Raw genomic sequence first — 23,852 nt, 5'->3', positions numbered from 1 at the left:
CCTAGGATTACCTCCTCCTAGGATTTTTCATAACCTAGAGTTACCACCCCTAGGACCTAGGGTTACCGCCCCCTAGAGTTTTCAACTTGCATAACCACAGCTAGAACTTTCCATCACCTAGGGTTACCCCTGTTGGAGCAATCTGGGTACCCTAGGTTTTAATGTTTGGACAAATATTTAAGTTAGGTTTATTGCTGTATTTGATATGCATTGTGAGTGTGCAAGATATAGGCACAACAAGGAAAGTCCAAGGGTGATCTTGGCAAAGGAGGAAAGTCTAAGGGTGAGTCTTAGCGGTGTAAGTCCAAGTATGTAGTCTTGACAATGTAAGTCCAAGTGTGACTTGGAAAAGGATGAAGTCCCAGAGTGTGACTCTTGGTAGTGAAGATCCGACAATGATGACAAAGTTAATGGAATCTCCAGAAGGCAAGGCGTGAAGGATGGAGAGGCGTCCGAGGGATGCAAGACTGATGGAGGAGGGTAGAATGCTAGGTCTAGGTTGTGCGGGCAAGGACGAGTGCATGAGAGATTGTACTCAGGGTAAAATTTCAACATCACTGTAGCAGTGTTGTAGCATTACTGTAGCAGTCGACTGGTATTTTCATCTATCGACTGGTACTCGACCGTTGGCTTTTAACGGTCGAATTTCACTTATGACCAATAGACTGGTGGTTGTACCAGTCGACTAGTGGCGGGAAACACAACTAGGTGTTTCCTCCCGAGCTCTATTTAATAGAGCTCGGGGTGCATGGCTAAGGTTGACGAAAATAGATATGGTTAACTCCTATTAGAGTCTCCAAGGTCTTCTTGAGTGATCAAGAGCTTGCGCGAGTTTGTGGCGAGGTTTCTCCACCCACAAGGAGCTACTTGAGCTAGCAGGAGATTTTCTGGGAAGTCATCTGTTGGGTGCTACTCGAAATATCATTTTGTTTCCTCTGTAAAAAATTTGTACAAGGACAGAACTTTTCCTAACTACCCATGTGCTTTTCATAAGTTAAACTTGGATTAGAAACGAAACTTAATATTTTTACTCCAAGTTCGTTCTTCAAAGTAAAACCTAGATTGGAAACGAAACTTAACATTTTTACTCCAAGTTCAACCCTTGTGTTTTTCTGAAGTTAAACCATATTACAGAAGTTGATTAAATATTTATTTCAAGGATTGACTTACAGGTCGTTGGCGAGGCACTAGGCCTTCTTGGTTATGAGATCATCCACCACTTCCTAGATAAAGTCTTTCAAAGAAATTGAATATTTAAACTTCTCACAGTAACTTTAGGTTTAACTACAGAGACCTTAATCAAAGCACAAGATTGAAACACAAAATAGAAGCACAAAAATGAAAACACAAAATTGCTAGCTTCTTGTGAAAACAAAACTAGTTGTGTTGCAGAATAAATAACTAGTTGTACCTTTCTTCATAGACAAAGACCTCTTGATCTTCTGTCGTATTCTTCTCCTCTTCTTGGACGTCGTGCGGGCGACGATCTACCAAGACAAAAAACACCTGAACCCCTTTTGTTTCCAAGTCGCCTACTACTAAAAGATGCAAAGAAAGGAACGCCTCCTCCTCCTTCTTCTCCTCCAAATCGCCGGGCATCAAGGTGTTTCGTTTCTTCGTTTTCTTTTCCTCCAAGCTCCGGCCACCAAGAGAAGATGGGGCGCCGACCCTAGAGGGAAGAAAAGGGAAGAAGAAAAGAAGTGGGGCGCCGACCTTAGAGGAAAGAAAAGGGAAGAAGAAAAGGATGGAGCGCCGGCCTTAAGGGAAATGAGAGGAATTTATCAATTCTTAATTGAATTGTTGTTTTTGTGACACAACCTCCTCTCCTTTTATAACCCTTTGCCCCAGATAAAAAAAAGGAGAAAAAGTAATAGATTTTTGTTTAGAAAAAATCTCAGCAGCTTGGACATTCGATATCCCGACTCGGTAACTCGCTAGGGTGACACTCGACTTCCCACTCGAACTCAGGAAGTACTCGGGCCGCTTGGACCTTGTGACACTTGGGACTACCTGGGAACACCACTTAGATAATCTAACATATTATCTCGATAAATAAGTCTAATTTTGATTATAATTTTAATTCAAATTATTTTTTTATAATTGACAAATATCTCCTAAATTATGAAATATTATCCAACAATAATAACTAAATAAATTAAGTGAAGTTTGAACTAAATCCAAGCTCGTATCAAAGAAATCAAATCAAGTTTTGAGTATCTATTTTAATACCTTAGTTATTTTAGCCTCGCTTTAACTTAGGTCGATATAAACCCGTTTAAATATGTTTAACTTAGTTTAACTCGTCCAAAATATAGAAAAAGAAAGTTAACATCTTTACAAACAAAATGAATGCATTTAAAAAATTCAAAAATATAAAAATAAAGATTATATGATTATTTAAGGAAAAAACTAATCAATCAACCTAACAAATTTAGAAAAAAAATTTAAATAAGCGTTTTTTAAAAAATTATTTTAAAATGGTATTTTATTTTTAAAAATATTTAAAATATTTCTTATTATATTTTTTTTATATGTTTTTTATTGTAATGTTGTTTTCGGGTAAGAATATGATAAAATGTCTTTTTATTTTTAGTTTTTAATATTTCCCATACGAACTGTGACTGCGTCCAGTCGGTCATTGCTGCTCCGATCGAATCGATCTGATTGCTCTCTCATTCATGGCGTTGCGCTCCGTCTTCGACGGCGGAGCCCTGCGGGCCGAGCTCGAAAGCGCCGGCATCAGTCCCAATTTCGTCCCGCTAATCTGGAAGTCTCTTTCTCTCTCTCTATCCTTCCCTGATTCGTCCTCTTAGGGTTTCATTCATTTCCTCTTGTGTTTCTAGCATCTATCAAGCAATGGCTGCGCGATCATTCGGTTTGATCTCTGATCGATGGCGTCAATGTGCGCAGGTACGTCCTCCAGGTCCCGGGATGCGACCTCGGCAATGTTCCCTCCCTCCCTTCAGCGGCATATCCTATTCTCCGCTCCAAGTTCCGGCCCTTTACTTCATCCCTCTCCGCCGCCATCGATTCTAAGGATCACCTCACTACCAAGCTCCTCATCACCCTCCAGGTTTCGTTCCTTGCTCTTTCTTGCGTTGCGCTTAGTTTTGGCTTTTTTTATTTTCTTGCATTTTTTTTCCATGCAGGATTTGTTTTAGTGGATTCTTTTGCTCTTAGTTACGGTCCATGGGAAATCTACTTTTCATTCAGCATTTACAAATAAATCATACATATGCACCAGGTAGGATATGCTTTTGCTGTTGTTAAGTATTTGTTAGCGCTACAAACTGACATTTTCGGGGATTGTTCAAGGAGGACCAAATGTTTGAATCATTCTCTCATTGGTTGGCGTACCCTCTATTCTCTCCTAACTCTCTCTCCAATTCGAGTGTAATGAGAGTATAGGGAAAGGTAGAAGCTATACCGTTTCATGTAACTGCAGCATGGCAAGTGTAATGCTGATGAGATGATGACTGAAGTAGGTGAATAGATATCTTCTCCTTTTCCCCCTTGTACATACAATCCATTAGAAGCATCATGGTTCTCCTGCAACTGTGGGAGATAAGGCGGTGCGAGTAGTTGACAGCAATCAGCTCTCATCTAGATACAATTAATTATAAGCTTCATGGAAGTTTGAGCTTCATTTCTTTTATTATATTCTGATAATAATTATAGACGACCACTGATTCTCATATTACTACTGATATAAATGAGTGCTAAATGCACAAATAAGTTCAAATCAGCTAGTTATTGAACTGTGAAAAGTTGTAGGAAGCCTATGACAGGCCACAATTCCCTATTTTGTAGTAAGGTTGAGTTTTACATAAATGAAACCTGAGCTGATTCATACCTACCTATATCACACCATGCATTCTCAGCTTGTGTTGGATGTGGAAATATAAAAATTCTATCTAGCATAAAACCACCACATCAATCCACCGATCATTATTTTAAAAAAATTCTCCACATAAACCATTTATGTGGCTGCACCAGCTTATGCAGTGAGGGATTGCATGACATCTGACTTGACGGCCACATAAGGATCATGCAGGCTTCATCAATTGCTATTTTGTTAAAGTCAAGGTGATGTTCAATTTAATATTGATTAGATTAAACTAATTTTGCCAAATAGGAAATTCTGAACAGAATAGTTTAATGGATCTATTCATTGAATATTTGCCTTAGTTTAACACTGGCTGACAACCTAATGTAACGCTTCTCTTTTATCCGGGCTTGGGACCAACCTAGTAATTCGTCATCGGCAAAATTTCTTATGGTTAAGAAGAGGGATATAAAGATTTGTAAAGATTGTAAGGTCATCTTCGGAGAAAACTTAATTACCTAACATATGTTAGTAATGTTGGAAATATGTCTCAATCATAATATCAATAGAAGAAAAATATACACGTCTCCTAAAATGAAGTGGTGAAAGTTAAATGTTGGGAAGTAAAACATATTTAAGGAGAAGGTAGGAGTATAAGTATTAGGTAAAATATATGACTACTTTTAGACAACATAAGATAAGATGATATCAAAGTTGAAAATAGTAACCAAGAGTATACTTGGTGAGTTAAAGGGGCATGCACCACCAAGTAAGGAATCTTAGTGGTAGAATAAGAAAATACATGAGAAAGTTAACGAAAAACGAATAGCTTATAAAGAATTATCCATTTGTAAGAATGAGGAAAATATAAAAAATATACAATAGTCAAGAAAGAGTCTAATAAAACAATGAATGAAACAAAGAATGAAACTTTTGAATGCTTATATCGAAAATTAGATATAAAAGAAGGGGAAAGAAACATTTATAGAATAGCTAGTGAAAAAGGTATTAAATGACTTACAAAATTATTTAACATGATATTGAAAATGAAAAAAATATTTGATCAGTGAGAATAAGTACTCTAGTTTCTTTATATAGAATAGTTAAAGTGAGAGATACAAAGATAAGAGATCTTATCCAAATAAGATATATTAAAGATGAATGCAATATGACACTAGTAAATGATGGAGAAATAAATGAGCGGTGGGAGAGTTATTTTCATCAACTTTTTAATGGAGGTTTAGGTGACCAACTTAATTTAGGTAATTTAAGTAAATCAAATGAGTATATAAATTTAAATTTTTATCGTAGAATTCAAATTTCAGAAGTAGAACAAGCTTTAAATGCGATACAAAATGAAAAGTCATTAGACCTAATGATATTCTGATAGAGGTATGAAGGTGCTTAGGGAAACAAGGTATTGAATGATTTATAAAATTATTTAATATGATATTCAAAACGAAAAAATGTTAAATTAATGGAGAGTAAGTACTCTAGTTCCCTTATATAAGAACAAGGGGGACGTACAAAATTGTACAAACTGGGTATTAAATTAATGAGTCATACTATGAAATTTTGAGAAAGAGTAATAGAAAAAATTAAGGAAGGAGACCACGACGATTGAAAATCAATTTGGATTCATGTTTGGAAGGTCGACAATAGAAGTTATACATCTTCAGACAACTAATTGAAAAGTATTGAGAACAAAAGCGCAAGATCTACACATGGTATTCATTGATTTAGAAAAAGTTTATGATAGAGTTCCAGAAATTATATAAAGAATTCTAGAAAAGAGAGGTGTTAGCGTAGCTTATATTGAACTAGTTAAGGATACATATGAGGATGTAATGATGTGAAAACTTCAGACGGATTAACTAAAGCGTTTCTAATAAAGATAGGATTACATTAAAGATCAACACTAAGTCCCTATTTTTTTTTGCGCTAATCATGAGCGAATACACATTCAAGATATCGTACCGTGTTGCATATTGTTTGTAAATGATATTGTTTTGATAGATGAAACATGTGAAGGAGTAAATGGTAAACTAGAATCTGGTCGGGCTAGAAGTAAAAGATTTTAGGTTTATGTAGAGTAAATACATGATATATGGAATTTAAGTTTAACAATAATAGACGTAGTGAGACAATTGTTAAGATAGAAGATGACGAGTTGTACCACATTAAGTATTTAGGATTTTTTTTTTGCAAAATGATAGAGCGATTGAGAGAGATGTCTTACATAGAATAAAAACAAGATTGAAATGGAGGAGAGCGTCGATTGTCTTATATGATCGTAAAATATCTCTAAAACTTAAAGCAAAGTTTTATAAAACGACGGTTAGATCTGTTATGTTATATGGTGCTGAATGATGGGGTATGACTCGAGCACATGAGGAGAAGATGAGAGTTGCAGAGATGAGGTTGTTAAAGTGGATGTGTTAACATACGAGGATGGATAGAATAAAAATGAGAGCATTAGAGAAAAAGTCGGAGTTGCATCTATTAAAGGAAAACTCCGAGAGACACGTTTAAGATGAAACAAATATATACTTAGATGGCCAATAAAAGTTAGGCGATGTGAAATTATGATAAATACTCACATCAAATGAGGAAAAGGAAGACCAAAAAAGACTTGATTAACAATAATAAAGTATAGATGATGATATAGTAGGGGATAGAGCCTAATGACGTATAAGAATTCATATAGTCGACCTCACCTAGTGGGATAAGATTTGGTTGTTGTTGTTGTAGAAAATTTTGGAGCAAGTTATATGTGCTCCTTACCTTAAAAGGTAAACATTTTGTTATATGAATTGTCATGGTTGACTAACATATGTATTAACATGTCATGTAATTTGTGTTATATGCATTGCTTAGATTCATACAAAATATTCGATTAAGTTGAATGAATTAACATGATCAATTTAATTATCAAGTGATAGATGCAATTTTTTTTCGAATGGTTGGTTGGTTGATTAATTTATACAACAAATGCAAACTCATATTTTTGGATGCATCATGTTTTCTAAAAGATTTTATGAACTGCATATGCACTCACATATGCATACACATGACATATGCATTATGTGGTGTCTAATTGCATAGGGGGTGTCAATTCCGATGGATCATGTGGGTTCGGGTTGGATCGAGTCGAAGCAAGAATACTATAAGAAAATCTCAACTCGAACCTAAACTCAATCCAAAAACCCTAAACCTGAATGAATAACCTGCCTAACCGATTTTTTTTTGGTTATTTTCCTATAATTCTTTACTTTATCTCAATATTTTATCATTGTTATACTAGCATTTTGCTATTTTTGTACATAAAACATCATAATTTTTAAAATAAAATTTAATTTAACCAAAAAAACTCCTAAATCTTAAATGGGTCAACCCGAACCCAAACTTGAACCCCAACCCCCAATCCGAACCCGAAAACCCCCCAATACTAATCCGATATTTTTCGAATCGACTTGGGTCGGGTTGGCGGGTCGGGTCAATGTTTGACACCCCTATAATTGCATACCACTAAAGTAAGTTTTCAGAAAGCTTATTCAATGGCCATTAGAAGTGTAAAAGTAAAATTTCTCAAGTATTTAACTAAATAGATAGACAAGGATTGTGCTAATGGATGTTTTAGCATTCATTCTAATTTATCTATTAAATTCTTCTCATGTATTTTAGAGAAGCTGAGATATCTTTTCTGATGTTATCAGAATGGAAATTCTGTGGAAGCTGTAATCATGAGATATGATACAAGATTAGGAAAATACAATGGAAAGCCTCGTCCTGGAGGCCCAAGATCTACCCTGTGTGTGTCATCACAGGTATAATATTCTGTTTGTTTGACCATAGTTTGCATCTTCAATATATGATAGGCTATTTTGTCCATTTTATGATCTGCTTCTAGTTAAAATTTTTTACAACTTTCTTTGTTAAAAGCTAGATTCTAACCAGATTCTTTCAGGTTGGCTGCAAGATGGGTTGTAAGTTTTGTGCTACTGGCACAATGGGTTTTAAGAATAATCTTTCAACAGGAGAGATTGTGGAACAATTGGTGTATGCATCTCGCTTCACAAATATTCGGAATGTTGTTTTCATGGTAATATATAATTGATCAATTCTTAGACATGTTTTAGACTGTTAGATAATCAAATCATTACGTTATAATCTCAACAGGTATCTGTGTGAACTAGTTTTTTGGAGACAATATCTCATCTTACTTTCACATACGTTATTTATCTCAACCATTGGATAGGCATTAGGCCACCACCTACTTGCTCAGGCAGTAGAGGATCCAGCCATGTCTCCAATGATGGGTTTATTCCTTCAGTATGTCGTTGTTCAATTAATTCTATGTATCCAATGATCATGGATTTGTTCCTTAAATATAATGTTGTTGTGCATTTAATTCTTTATTTTTGTAACATCTAAAACAGAAGTTTATTTAATTAAAAAAAAATCTCAATACGAACTTTAGAAACCTAAAGTTAATCAGACGAAGAAAAGAGTAATAGCACTGTTCACCATTTAAAAAGTTTTCTCCTTGTAGAGTATTCATCTTGTGACTGGATCAACTTAATTGTCTATTTCCTGTCTGTATTAGCAGGTTACTCTATTTAGTCTAAGCTTTGAGTTTTTAAAGATAGTATATTCCCACACACACCCCCTCCACACACATTTTAAGTTGACATATGCCACTTTTTACACGGATGATAACCATCTATTATGCCATCTCAACAAGCATTAGAATAACTTGCCTTATAGGCCTTCCTTTCTCCTTTCTCCCATTGTTTCTTGAGGTTTGTTTACTTTGAGGGAATGTGGAAGCAATTCTGCAGAAGAGGGATCATGCAGTATGGATCTGGGACTTCGATGTTTACTTTAACAGAAAAATGATGGAATGAAATTGACAAAGGAGTCACCATATTCCAAATTTGCATTAAATGCTTCTGCCTAAAATCAGGAGCGATGATGGTAGAGGAATTGCAGGTTGAAGGACAGTTATCTCTTGGTTCTTGTGATATGGTGCTTCATTTTCTGACTTTGTGCTTGGATGCGAGAACATGTTCTTTCTCTCCTGCCTCAGATTCTCTTGTGAAAAAGTCCTTGCCATGCTTGCTCCCAACATCACATCTAGGCCTGCTCTTTGCTCTTATGTCTCTATGATTGTGGCAAGAGCACTGTTTACACCACCGCGCTCATTGTCCTGGTGGAGACTGCCGGCAAGCAGTGACTCAATAGTAATTATGTTGCATCTCTCAGAGAATTGTTTTTTCCATCCTTCCTGCATCTTATTGACTCCTATCATGATTGAGTATCAGATTGCATGGATCCTCTTGTTACCATTTAGCTAGATTGTATCGGTGAATTTAGTTACAGTAAATGTCAGTTAAGAAAATTATGCAGAATAAATATACAATAACAACAATCAAGCATTATCCCACTAGGTGGGATCGATATATGGATCCTTCTATGCCATTGGACTTTATATCCTATTATATCATCATTTATATGTAAATAAATTTTATCTTGTTTTATTGTTGTTTACCAAATCTTTTTTTTTTGGTCTTCCTTGTTTGATGTGCACATTTATCATAGTTTATACAGAATAAGCATACTGGGAAAATAAAATTTAGTTACAGTAAATCATGTTTACTTAGGTAAAATTTTTAGGCAAAACCAAAAAATGGAAAAAAAAAAAAAAATAAAAAGAGAGAAGAATCTCATGTATACAATTAGGTAAAAAAAGAATTTAGGCTATTTAATAAATAATTTCAAAGAAGTTGAAACTATGCGATATTATACTGTACATTTCTTTAGCTGTGAAACAATGTTTATATAGTTCCAAAGATCTAGTGAATCGATCTGGAGGTTCTTTATCATGTACATAAAACAACTTGAAATCTTGTGATCATGAGATCCTGATCATATTACCTGCCCTATTCGGTTCTTTCAATATTTAAATTGGTGTTTGAACTTGTACAGGGCATGGGAGAACCATTGAACAACTATGCTGCTTTAGTAGAAGCTATCCATATCATGACAGGATTCCCATTTCAGATATCTCCCAAAAGAATTACTGTATCAACTGTAGGTACTATCATGTAATGCTGTTTTTTTTAACTAACACTGGTGTCTTTCTAATGATAGAACTGTTCCTTCTTTCCCATATGCATACATTTGTCTTGTAATTTATTCTGGCTTTGAAGTAAACAAATCATATGAAGGCTAGATTTTTTTTTCTGTTGATATCTAGACTCATTTGTTAGATAAGAGAAAAGACAGTTTCTTGTTGGCCATGCTGATTTAATGACCATTAACTTACTCTTTTTTTTTTTTTTTTGTGAGAGATTTCTATAAGCTTAGTTCATTAGATCGAAGTAGCTTTAGAGTTTCCGATCCCTATGTATTCCATTATTCATGTAGTGTGCGCATGATCCCATATATTATTCCCATAAACCTGATGGCATAATCCCATGTAATAGCTCCTTAAATCCTATTTTTCTCTTTGTTTCCACCATGGAGTGAAATGTCGGTCCATGCCGGATGGCACAGACGGTATTTATCGTTCCGTTGTGTTGGCAAAACTGGCACCTCACGCGTCGGAAGCGTCGTGGGAAGCTTCCAGCGGCGTTGGAAACTTTTGGTGCCGTCGGACGCCCCCACAATCCCTCGCAGTGATTCGTGGCGATGTTTTTAACACAGTAAATTAAATTTTTGATTTAATTAATTTAAATAATTCTCAAGTATGTGTGATATTTCGAACAATTTTTTATAAACCCTAATTAAATTATTCCCATTAAATATATAAAAAATTTAAATTTATTTTATTAATTAATATTCTGAAAATTTATCTTTTAATGTTTTAAATTTCATTTAAAAATTATAATAATTCAGATTTATATTCTGATATTTTTTTTATTATTTTAAATTTCATTTAAATTTTTTAATTTTTTTAATAAATTAGATTTATATTATGATATTTTTTTTTTATTATTTTATATTTTTTACTCTTTACTTTTTAATTAATTATTTTTACTATTTAAAATATATATTATTTAAATTAATAATTAATTAATTTCCTTTAAAAAATTATATTTAATTATTTTTTCTAACCATATTAAGTTGTCCAACAATTGAGAAATTATATAAAATCAATATACAACTTATTTTTAAATTATACACAATAAACATATTTATCTAATAATTACTATATATAAATAAAAAAAATATCGAAACCGTATCGGTACGGCACGATATGATAAACTGTATCGTTTTGGTCTGGGACCGAAACCTCGCCACGGTTCGAGATTTTAAACCATGGTCTCCACCAATGCCCTTTTTAGGATGCCTCTATATGTTGATAATTATCACAATGTGCTCGAAGAAACTGAGAAGTCGTGATCATGTGTAAATTCAACAATTAAACTATGTTGCAATAACTTAGTTTCTTATATCTCATCTTTCATTGGTTTGTTTTCTCTCTTTCTCATACACAATCAGATCCTTCCTCACATAACATCATTTTTTTTTCTGTAAAAAGGAGTTAGTGATTTTTTTATTATTATTATAGGAGCCACCCGTACCTGTCATTTCTAATATTTATGTACCAAATGTATATATATATATATATATATATATATATATATATATATATATATATATAATATGGGAAAAATACAGACAATTAGATATCATAATTCTAGTTTTTTTATTACTTTCCAGTTTCCGCTATTTTTGGCAAAGGAAGCTAGTTTAATCTTATTGCAATGTCTTTTCCACCATCCACTAAAAAGTTGAAACAAACAATTTTTTGTAAAAATTAAAATCTGTTACTCCTGAACTGATAACAAGCTGCCTTAAAGTGCACAGTCGATTGTCTGAAAGAATATGCAATTTGTTCCATGAATTCTCTAGGTTGGGATAATTCATGCTATCAACAAGCTACCTGGTGATCTTCCCAATGTAAATTTAGCTGTGTCATTGCATGCACCAGATCAGGATGTCCGTTGTCATATTATGCCAGCAGCACGAGCTTTTCCTATAGGAAAGCTTATGGATGCATTACAGACCTATCAAAAAAACACGTAAGGACTAAAATAATATCTCCTGCATACTAACATTTTTTATATCAGAGGTTAATGATTTTCTTTTTCTTTTTTCAATTTTGATTGCAGTCAGCAGAAAATTTTTATTGAGTACATCATGCTTGATGGGGTCAACGATTTGGAGCTGCATGCCCACCAGCTTGGCAAATTACTAGAAACATTTCATGTGGTAGGCCATTTGTCTATAAACATGATTTCTGGTTGTGCAAAAAGTTTAGAAAAATGATCAAGTGCATGAAACACTAGTTGTCTCAATATATTGCTTACCATCTGTTGTAACTTGTCAGCATCTTGTGATTCTGCACAAACTTTGTGTATGATTTTGACCAGGGGCAGATAAATTTCAGGCACAGTAGTTTACCATAGTTCAATGCCTGACAACATGAGACATTCCTGTGTAAATGAAACTGACAGATGCAATTGGGAACAATTGGACTCTATACTATCTAATGACTTGTTTTTAGTTTTCTGTTTTTTACCTTTATATCCGTACTAGATTGCTCTGATGCAACTTAGGAGGCTAGTAGCTCAAGTTGCTGTTCCACCAATCCTCCCATGCCCCATATTATCAGGATTCTCCTACAATTTTTTTTAAAAAAATATATAATGCTTTTTTCTCATGAATCAAGGATTAGTTATTGGAGTTCTAGGTTGGAATATTACTAGTAAATCTACTGTAGAATCTATTGATGCATCTTATTTGCTCTGAGGCTAAAGAATTTGTTGGTTTGCATGCCAACAGTTGTCTTCTAGGTTTGCATGCCAAGTTCTGTTGATTGCCACTAAAAACACTTCTACTTGAGATGAAGGAAGCCCGAATAGAGAGAAGGGAGGACAGAAAGTCATTTTCTTGTCTACTTAGTGTAAGAATAAAAAGTAAAGGAAAAAAAAAGAAGTAAAAGTGAGCTCTTTTGTCCCTACTTTTATTTTCTTCCAGAAGAGGGGAGAAAGGGAAGAAAAATATTAAAACGACCAGTTTAACCTTGCAAGTCTTGAGAATGACAAAAGTTAAAGGTTAAGTTGTTATTTCCCTTCATTTCCTCTTCTTTCGTCTCCTTTCAAGTAGACAAAACAAAGAAAAACACTCTTCCTTTCTTTCTTTTCTGGTCCCTTCTTCCCTCCCTTCTTCCCTCCTCGACACTCTTCCTTTCTATCCCCCCTTGCTTCCCTTGAGTAGACACAAGATAATCTTGCACATTAACTTTTGTTCCTGTTAATCAGTGTGAATTGTGTAGTTTCTTATAGACTTGGCCGCTGCATTGCCGTCTGTTGGAATGAAATCCAAAGCTGCATTTCTAAAATTGTTCGGCGTATTCGATATCAAATAATTGGTTCTTGTCTAAGATATATCTTTAAATATTTTCAGTTACTTTCTTTATTTTACTTATGTGGCAAACATTAAGTTATCATCCTATCCTATGTTGGTTTCCGGAAATAATTGGGACACATTGTTTTGTGTTCGGTGTTAGGAAATGGTCAAGCTAATGCCATACCACATCTATCTATAATACAGAAAGGAAATATATATTGATTGGCCCAGAGAAATTTAGCCTGCTATCAGTCCTTTGTGGGAGAAGCACTCTTTGAAATTATATCGGGGATATTTATCCATTATGCCTTTTGCAAGGACAACTGCCCTAATTTATGGCTTTACGAAGAGAACTATGTCCAAGCTCCTATAGTCAATTGTGAGAATGAGTGATGAATATGAATGCTTCACTCTTGAATTGTCATCTAACTTGTGTCACTGTGTATGATTTTCTTCTCTGATTTAGAGATGCATCTGTTGTGCATGGTTGCAATTTAAGTGTCACTTTCCTCTTGATGGAGCTGTGGCCTATTCAGTATCTTGTTGTGGTTCCAATTGGTATGAAAAATGGGATCCTAGAATCATGCCTATAAGTGCGTTTAGATCCTCTGGTCCTCAATCTCTAGTCCCTTCCTCAATTTGCACGTCGGATTGCGGCTTGAATCCGGCCAAAATTGGATGCGATCTCCCTGGATTCACCTTCTCATCTAGGTTATAGTTTGGGTCAAGCCAGGAGGTCTCCGGCGGTGGATGGACTGCATGGCACTGAGTGGGGGGGGCTGCCCACCGCCGATGGCCTCCGGCTGCCTAGCTTGACCCAAACTACAACATAGGTGGGAAGGCGGACCCAAGGGAGATCGAAACCAATTTTGGCTAGATTCTCATCGCGATCCGATGTGCAAATTGAGAAAGGAACCAGGAGGGGACCAGAGATTGCGAACCAGAGGACCTGCCCTCCCAATGAGTAGTCTACAGGATAGTGGGACTACATGTTGTTCTGTACATACTCTGTTTCTTGATGATACGCGATCTGTTAAGTAATGTATATGCATGCATTTCCTGCTTAAGAATATGTTTAATTGGAGAGAGATGGGAGGAAAATTTCTCTCAATGGATCATCAATGTTATAATTACAAACAATCTGGTGCTTGATACATAAATCATGAATATTGTAGTATAGGACGTTGTTCCAGGTCTATGTGAAATAAACTTATATGCCCCTTTTCTGAGCGTTTGTTCTTGTTTTTTGTTTTCTCTTATCCATCATGAGGCCACATTGAATTGTGCTGATCTTTTGCTGTATCATTTCAAAATTATATAGAATGTTTCATTTCAATAATGATGTAGCAGATCAAATATGCAATTCCTTTAAACTTTAGCATATGGTCAAAATAGACCAAACCATTAGTTTCCTTTAGGATTGCATTTTTTTTTCCTGATCTAGTCATGTCATTTATAAATAGGTTTTTTAGGAATATGCAATTTCTTTGGTTAGTTGATGTTATCGTGATTTCTTAGGTGAGATATCTTCTGCAAGCTCCTGTTTCTAACGTTTTCCTTTATGGACAGGTCGTAAATTTGATTCCTTTCAATCCGATCGGTAGTTCCAGTTCTTTCAAGACTAGCAGCGAGCAGAGCGTAACAAGATTCCAGAAAGTTCTTAGAGGTGTGTATAATATCAGGACAACAATCCGACAAGAGATGGGTCAAGATATCAGTGGTGCCTGTGGGCAATTGGTTGTGAACCTTTCAGAACAAAGATCAACTGGTGGTGCAACTCTATTGACTGACATTGAGGATCTTCATATCTGACATTGTGGTCACTGCAGCTAGCTGGTCAAATTTTGCGCACTCAATGCCAGTTCTTTTCACAAATTTAATAGGCAAGTACTTCTGTTCAATATTAGATTTCACCTTAGCCCGAAATGCTAGCTTTCAACGTCTCATTTTCACGACAAACTGTATAATTCAGATAAATTTTACTGACTAGTAAAAAGTATTTTGCATAGTTTAGGCTCACTGAGACTTGCATGCCAAATCAATGATAGACTTTTATTGATCGGATTACATTTGATATAACTTATCTTTGTTTTATTAAATTTAATAAAATTTGTAAACTAACAAATTTGACTGAGATCAAATAGATATTACGTGGGAAATCCTGGAAAATCCAGTATACTTACATAGAAAAAGGCCTATTATAATTCAAAAAGTTTGACAGTAGAAGAAGAGATTCAATTTGTTAGCAACAATACAAATTCTAGGGCATCGAGATACTTGTATTTGAAAAAACAACAATTTGCATTTGAAGTATATGAATGCATCATTTCTTTTCATGTGGAAGAGATTCCTTAGTACCATTCCAGAATATTTAACAAGCCAAATACTACCATCAAATGGTTCATTTTTATTCGATAATGAGAAATCATGACGATAGTATAATCCAAATGCAAAACCACCAAAACACACCAAAGTTAAGTTTCTAACTATTACATGAAAAAGGAAGACAGATCAATGTTTACATGATAATTTTGCTCAGGAATCTTTAGTCGACAGGATCAATGCCATCCTCAAATTCATATGATATAGAAGACAGTTCTTATCCACTCTCAGAAGCAAGCCTCCAGAAGGCAGCAGCAGCAAAGCGCAGCCAAGCTTCAGAAACAGAAAATTGAGAGAAGAAAAATTAGCAGGCATATGTGGCACTATTGAAAGATTGGATTCATTTTCTAGTAAGGGAAAAAAAAACTTATATGAAGAGGGCCAGATTTTTGTTAAAACCGCTTGTTAAGCCATTGGAACAGAAGAAAAATCAATCTGGACCATTAATTGGCTGTTCAGATTGATTTACATTTAATCCTTCTGATTGAATGGTTCGAAAGGGGGCTTGCACATAGGGTTGTAAACGAGTCGAGCTGAACAGAACAGTAAGAGGCTTGAGCTTGGGCTCGGTTCGTTGTCCTTAAGCTCGACTCGAGTTTGATTCGAGCTTTAGTTCTTAAGCTCGAGCTTGGATCGTAATACAAAATTAAATAGTTCGACTTTGGCTTGAGCTCGGTTAAAAAAAAAGCTCGCGTAAAAATTAAACGAGCTTAGTTTGAGCTCTTTTAAGATAATTAACTATAATAATTAATATAAATAAGCATCTTAACAAATACATTTGTGAGTTTCTTAACGAACACATTCACTAGCCTCTAAATGAATATGTTTACGAGCTCATGAATTAAATACCGTTAAGCTCGAGCTCGGTTCGATAATATTTTTGAGTTTGAAATTAGATTCGAGCTTAGCTCGTTAACTTAATCAACGATTTTTTTTTCGAGCAAATACCCGAATAGTTGATAAACGACTTTGTCTCATTTAGCACCATTACTTTGCACAAAGTTTCTCAGTGCAGGTCCCTTCGTATAACTATTTTGCACATTAATCTAACAATAACAGCATGAGCATGACTTTTCAATTGTCAAAAACACAAGTATGGAACAAAAATTGATGGATATTATCAGGAAAAGAGAAAAAAAACAATTTTTTTCCTAACATCCATAAATTTTTGCTCCGCACTCATGTTATTAACAATTGAAGAGCCACAAGATGCTGGTATTGTTAGTTAAAGTGCTTTTAGGAAAAATAGTTAGAGCAAATATCAAAAGGCTATTTTTTTATCTTCAAAAAGTTTTTTTAAAAAAAAATATATATATTAAAAGGACATTCCATTCTCTTTTTTCATTCAGAAATTTCTTATTTTAAGATTATTGCAGCAGCTATGGTCATAGGTGACAAAATTACTCTCACTTAATTCTCTTGGGACGGTCTAGTGACTAGTACATGAGATGTTATCATCATGAAATTTGAGATTCAAATCTTCCTTATGTGCTAGTTACTATTCTAAAGACTAGTAGTCATCCATGATTTACTTCATCCGTGTTGACCCTGAGATGAGTTGGCGAGGACGTTTGGGACGAACGTATTCACCTTTTACCATCATAATTACTCTCACTTATCAAAATTGCTATACAAAAGTATTATTATACCAAAATATTATTTATCAATCAAAGTTACTTAAATTCCAACAATACCAATCCAACTTCATCAAAATCGCATCAACATTGTAATAGCAGCTATACTAAGGACATAATTGACTACATATTATAATAGCTACGAAGATAACAGCTATTTCGATAGCTCTCACGGTGCGTTTGGTTCATGATTATTCTTGATAATTTTAGTTATTCATCTAAGGTTATCAACAAAAACCTTGTTTGGTTTAGGTATTCGATGATTCCCAAGTAACGTTCCATGCCCGACACGTCAGCAAAAGGGTCATGCAGCCCGAAATCAGAAAACCTTAGAAAACTAAGGGGGCGTTTGGTTTGTGTTTTCCACGCTGTTTTCTGTTTTCATTTTCTGAGAAAATGAAAAATACGTTTGGTATGCGTTTTTCACATTTATTTTTAAGAAAATGAGAGAGCATTTTCTAAGAAAACGAAAAACGCGAAAAAATCATTTTTTGAAAAACGAAAAATGCACGTTTTTCAGAAAATAAAAATGAAAATGGGGCAAACCAAACACACCCTAAGATTTTTCTTGATTCCGGGGTTAACGAATTTTTTATACCAAAAATACCCTCCGATAATAAAAAACATGGAAAAAAAAGAAAAAAAATATTAAAAAATGTAAAAAAAATAAAAAAATGTTTAAAAAATTTTAAATTTTTTTAAAATAAATAATTTTAAAAATATATAAATTTTAAAAATAAAAAATAAAAATTTTAAAATTTAAAATTTTTTAAAATTTTAAAAACTTTTAAAAATGTAAAAAATTTTAATTTAAAAATTTTAAAAAATTGTAATTTAAAAATTTTAAAAATAAAAATTTATAAAAATTTAAAAATAAAATAAATAAATAAAAATTAAAATTTAAAAAATGTAAAAAAATAAAAAATAAAAAAATATAAAAAAAAAAAAAAAAAACACATAAAAAAGTAAAAAAATATACAAGAAAAAGAAAAGTAAAAAAAAACATTAAAAAAAAAATAATAATAATAGTTGATTTTGTAACTGAGGGTAATACGGTAAAATATTAAACTAAGGTATTCATTAAAATATTATCAGATAATCACATAATCAAGGTTATACATGATAACTTGAAACAAACGTAATCTCAGAATATAAAATATCCGGTTAGTATCCAATCTCATCCAGCTAAAAAGCCATTATGTTAGGATAAAAAATACTCCCATAATTTATTTGTGTATATTTAAGGGATCAACGATACTGAACCCTTTTGTTCCAATACGATGACAGCGGCTACAATAATAACAAAATATTTTTGTTTTAAAATAATGCGTCCTTTTTACTTAAAAAAAATAATAAGAGACACTATTTTAATTTCCTTTTATTTTATTTTTTTCCCCAAAGGACCTGCACTGAGAAACTCTGTGCGGACCCTTTTAGAACCATTTGATCAAACATAACTATCATCGTGGGTCCGCACTTGGCTCATCTCAACCGTTAAGTAATAAACATAGCAGCATCGACGGTGAAACAACGGAAGAAAATAACGACAATTACGCTATCATGCGCCGGTGGCGTGGTCCCGACGGACCAGGCTGTGCTCAGCCACCAGCCGACGGCCGCGAAAGCCTGCTGTGGAGAAGACTCCGTCAACGGAGAAGAAAAAAATCCAGACAAAAATCAGAAGGATAGAACTTTTGATCAAGATCGATTGATTCGCTCGATCTCGCGGAATTATTACATTTCCTTCATCAAAAGTTCTGCCCCTTTTGATCGACTATGTACCTAAGTACCTTCTCTCCATCGACGAAATCTTCTCCAGATGTGCCAGATCCGGCGACAGCGCAGAACAAGGGGTAGATGGAGAGAGAGAGAGAGAAGGATCGGGTTTCGTTACCATCCCTCGGCGAAGGAAGGTCCACTACTCTGCTGCTGGCGCGGCGGCGGCTGCTGGGCGTAGGGCGGCGGATATCCCTGCTGGGGATACCCCGCTGGCGGATATCCCTGCTGCGGATATCCCGCAGGAGGATAGCCTTGCGGCGGGTATCCCGGCGGAGGGTATGCGTCCTTGGGGTACCCCTCCGGCGGATAACCTAATCCCTCACAAACAAAATTAAAATCAATCAGAAATACACGGCCAGCAGAAATCAAAACCACCGGCATCAGTTTGAAATCGGAGATTACCTTGAGCAGGAGGGACGCCGACGGGAGGCTGTTGGTTGTAGTAGCTCATCGTCCTGCTCGATCTTCCTCCCCAAATCCGAAGCAACCAGAGCAGAACAGACGAAGATTGGCTTAGAAGGCCACGATGAGAAAACTTTATAGTAGTCCTTTTTGCATTTTGCCTCTAAAAGTTTATTATATTATGTTTCACTTTACAAAATTCTCCGTCAAATAAAAACTCCTTTTAAGTAGGTATAGGTATGCTTGAAAAAACCATAGTACCTTTTCCTTTTTAAAAATTCTCTTTCATCTATTTAATTTATTTAATCATTTATATTTAATTTTAAAATATACCTACAAAAAAATGTTAAATTAGAGATAGTTTTTTATAATTATATTTATTATTAAAATGAATTTTATTAATGAATGAGTAATTTATGTGGTAATCGTAGATAATAATTTAGTTAGATTTTAACAAACATTCGAAGTACTTATTATTATTATTATTATTATTATTATTATTATTATTATTATTATTATTATTATTATTATTAGTGAAAACCTATTAATTATTAAACCGTCGGTTGTACGAAACGAACGGCTGTGATGGGATATTGGGATGAGATGTTGGGAGCGTGAGGATTGGGCCGTCCATTTCAAAGTTGACGGTGGACTCGGAGCGGTCAAGGTGGGGACGATGATTATGTGGCGGCCGCTTTCTATGATTAAATTTTTTTATGTTGTCCGTAGCTAATGATAAAAATTCATGCGAGCATATTCCCACTAAAATTAAAATACTATATAATAATAATATATATATATTAATAATTTGAAGTAATTTTGTTATTTTGAATTATATTATTAGACTTGGTCATATGGCTGCTCTTTCGAACAAGCGGGTCAAAGACGAAGGAAGAAACGAAGCACGACTCAGCGTGCCGCGAAAGCGACCGACGTCAAATCCTTAACTTTTAATATTTACCCATTTATATATTTTTATTTACATTTCTACACGCGCATTTGAATCAATGTGGGCAAATATGCAGAACCACCCCTGGAAAATTTCTAATTCGGACTCCTGGTCCTTTTCGGTCCATTATTTCGGCTTTTATTATCATTAAAAAACATTCTATTCTAATTAATTTTAATTAAAAAATACTCTTATTTTAATCGTAAGTTTGATCGAAATTACTATAATATAAAATAATTTTAATTGAAATTAATTATAATAATATTGAAGTTATTTTTTTCTAAATTAAAATATTTTAAATTAATATTAAAATAATTTTAACTTCTAGAAGCTTTAGTCAAAATTAAAATTATTTAAAATATTTTTTTTTTTAAAAAATTCAACGTTATAAAAGTTCTAGTCAAAACTTCCAGAACCAAAACATGATAAAAAGTTTTTAATAAAAATATGATAATTTACTAAACCATATAATTAAAATTTTAAAATATCTAAACCATGTAAATAATTTTAAAAATTTTCAAATCAGATATATAATATCCATTTTATCTCTCGACAATTAATTTCTGAATCAATTGAGGTATGGCTCAACAATATTATCTGATGATGAATATTTTTCTTAATTGATTAGGTTAGTGTAGCAATCGATTTAGAAATCATTTTTAACAATGAACAACATAAGAAACGATGTCATAAGCTTATTATAGATAATACAAGGATGATAATCACTAATCAACACCACAAATAAGATTCTTGAACTCTTCTTTTTTTGAACATATAAAATTTTTAATTTTCAATTTTTTACTTAACTGTTTAGATAAAATTTTAAAATTATCAAATTATGTAAGGTAGTTTCAAAATGACCAAATCACATATCACTTTTCGTTTTATCCCTAATCAGTCGACTGATATTAAAATCAGTTGAATTTATTTTTGTTTGAAAATCAGTCGATTAATATTTTTTACCAGTTAATCAAATTTTTAAAATTTTGAGCAAATTAGTCGAATGCTAATAAAACCAGTCGACTGATTTACTTTTAAATCAATAGTGTTGTTGTATTAAACTTGATTTAAGATAACATTGGTTGATAGACTAAACAACCTCGGATTTATATAAAACTAGTTCCTATGTGTTCGACTAGTTCTCTTAATTATATCCATGCCCCCAAATATTAATTTGACTCAATATATTAAGACCAGTGATTTTTTTATACATGAATGCGTTAAAAAAATTTAATTAATGTTCAAAAAATCATTTCTCTAAATATATTGGGTCAAATTGATATTTGAATGTATGAATATAATTATGAGAATTAGACAAACACATAGGAACTAGTTCCATGTCAATCTGAGGATATTTGGTCCATCAGCTGATTTTGGATAAAATCGACTGATGGACCAAACATCCTCGGATTGACATGAAATTAGTTTTTATGTGTTCATCTAGTTCTCTTAATTATATTCATGCCCTCAAATATCAATTTGACTCAATATAGTGAGAGTGGTACTTTTTTAAACACGAATGTATTTGAAAAATCTAATTCGTGTTCAAAAAATCACCGTTCTCAATATATTAAATCAAGTTGATATTTGAGAGCATGAATATAATCAAGAGAATTAGACGAACACATATAAACTAGTTTCATGTTAATCCAAGAATATTTGGTTCATAAGCCAGTCGACCTTAGATTGACATAAAACTAAATGCTATATATTCGACTAATTCTTCTAATTATATTCACACCCTTAAATGTCAATTTGATATATTGAGATCAATGATTTTTTGAAATTTTTTTTAACTTTTTACAAGAAAATATTTGTATTCAAAAAATCATTACTCTCACTATATTAAGTCAAATTGACATTTGAGAGAATGGATATAATCAAGAGAAGTACATGAACACATAAGAGCTAGTTTCATGTCAATCCGAGGTCGTTTGGTCCATCAACTAATTTTGGGCAAAATCAGTTGATGGACCAAACATCCTCGGATTGATATGAAAATAGTTTCTATGTGTTAGTCTAATTCTCCTCATTATATTAATATCCTCAAATATCAATTTGACTTAATATATTGAGAGCAGTGATTTTTTGAATATGAATTAGATTTTTCAAACACATTTATGTTCAAAATATCGCCACTCTCAATATATTAGATTAAATTGATATTTGAGGGTATGCATATAATTAAAAAAACTAGACGAATACATAGGAGTTAGTTTCATATTAATCCGAGGATATTTGGTTCATTAGAATAGGATAATGGACCAAATATCCTTGGATTAATATGAAACTATCTCCTATGTGTTTGTCTAGTTCTCTTGATTATATCTATGCCCTTAAACGTTAATTGGACCTAATATATTGAGAGCAATGTGTTGGTCATTATCTCTAATTGGTGGATTTAATTTTAAGTTATGCATATGAGTACAAATTGAACCCATTAATGTGATCTAACTTAGGCTTTTTTGGGTTTTAATTTTTGGATGTAGACCTTGTATGTGTAGAACCTATAGTCTCACATCTATTATCATTTATGAGCTGATAATAAATATCACTATATATAGGGACCTATAGTCCCGCATATATTATCATCTATGGGCTGATAATAGATGTGCACTATATATAGGGTTGATCTCAAGGATTTAGAGGATCATCTTGACACAACTCGAGGTTCGCTATTAGACCTAGAGTTTTTTCAGCATTGTCAATCCTAAGCCCTTTAAAAGACATTCCTTTTGCTTCCGCTATGTTTCTTCTTCCTCCGCAGGGTTTATTTTTAGACGATGTAAAAGACAAGAATGTCTCTTCAATCAGGTTCTTTTGTCTTTGGTTATTCTTTATGTTGTTGTGCTATGATTAATTTTTGAAACTAGATCCATGCTCATATGTTCTTGTATTTCCTACATGCGAATTTTTATATGGTTCTTAGAATCCATGCGGCTTAGGTTTTACAAGTTCTATCAATTGGTATCAGAGTCATGACTTTGTAGGATCAAAAAGCGCTGGGGGGGGGGGGGTGAATAACGCTTGTGGATTTCACTTTCGTTTCGGGAAACTATCGAGTAAAATATGTAGCGGAAATAAATCAAACAATTGCAAGCACACGAATACCAAGGGTTTAACTTGGTTCGGAGCTTGGGGCGACTCCTATTCCAAGGCCCACACTCGTTGAACGTTTACTTTGGGCAATCACTATAAGCTTGGAAATATATAATTTTGATTTATAATATAAAGCAAAATGGAAATTATACCAACAATAAAAAAAGAGAGTTTGAAGCTTCAGGTCGTCGGTGTCGAGTTACAGCTTTGTAGAATCGATCTTTGAGCAGCACACGGAAGAAGGATTGTCAGTTTTCGTTGCATGCTTGCTACTGGTCGAACCAGGCATATATAGCCTGTTGAGGGCGCCCTCAACCTCATTGAGGGCACCTCCAATCCTTGGGCCAGCTGCGCGTGGATA

General features: G+C 33.7%; 2 protein-coding genes across 2 annotated transcripts; one reads left to right on the top strand and one right to left on the bottom strand.

Annotated features, from left to right (window-relative positions):
- Positions 1-2,607: 2,607 nt before the first annotated feature.
- On the top strand, positions 2,608-15,265 carry LOC121985151 (dual-specificity RNA methyltransferase RlmN-like). Its single transcript, XM_042538445.1, has 8 exons — positions 2,608-2,770; positions 2,911-3,073; positions 7,543-7,653; positions 7,794-7,928; positions 9,815-9,919; positions 11,747-11,916; positions 12,007-12,106; positions 14,816-15,265. Exons 1-8 carry the CDS (start codon positions 2,679-2,681, stop codon positions 15,056-15,058), a joined length of 1,119 nt encoding a protein of 372 aa, XP_042394379.1. The 5' UTR covers positions 2,608-2,678; the 3' UTR covers positions 15,059-15,265.
- Positions 15,266-15,633: 368 nt separating this feature from the next.
- LOC121985152 (cysteine-rich and transmembrane domain-containing protein WIH2-like) lies at positions 15,634-19,576 on the bottom strand. The gene is made up of 3 exons (XM_042538446.1): positions 19,444-19,576; positions 19,157-19,352; positions 15,634-15,901 (listed from the first exon to the last, which is right to left on the bottom strand). The coding sequence occupies exons 1-3, from the start codon at positions 19,490-19,492 to the stop codon at positions 15,856-15,858; spliced, it is 291 nt and encodes a 96-aa protein (XP_042394380.1). The 5' UTR covers positions 19,493-19,576; the 3' UTR covers positions 15,634-15,855.
- Positions 19,577-23,852: the final 4,276 nt, after the last annotated feature.

This window comes from Zingiber officinale, chromosome 5B, assembly GCF_018446385.1.
Source record: "Zingiber officinale cultivar Zhangliang chromosome 5B, Zo_v1.1, whole genome shotgun sequence".
In the NCBI taxonomy this organism is placed as follows: Eukaryota; Viridiplantae; Streptophyta; class Magnoliopsida; order Zingiberales; family Zingiberaceae; genus Zingiber; species Zingiber officinale.
The sequence above is the reverse complement of the archived record's forward strand: the minus strand, read 5'-3'. Positions and strand labels throughout refer to the sequence as shown.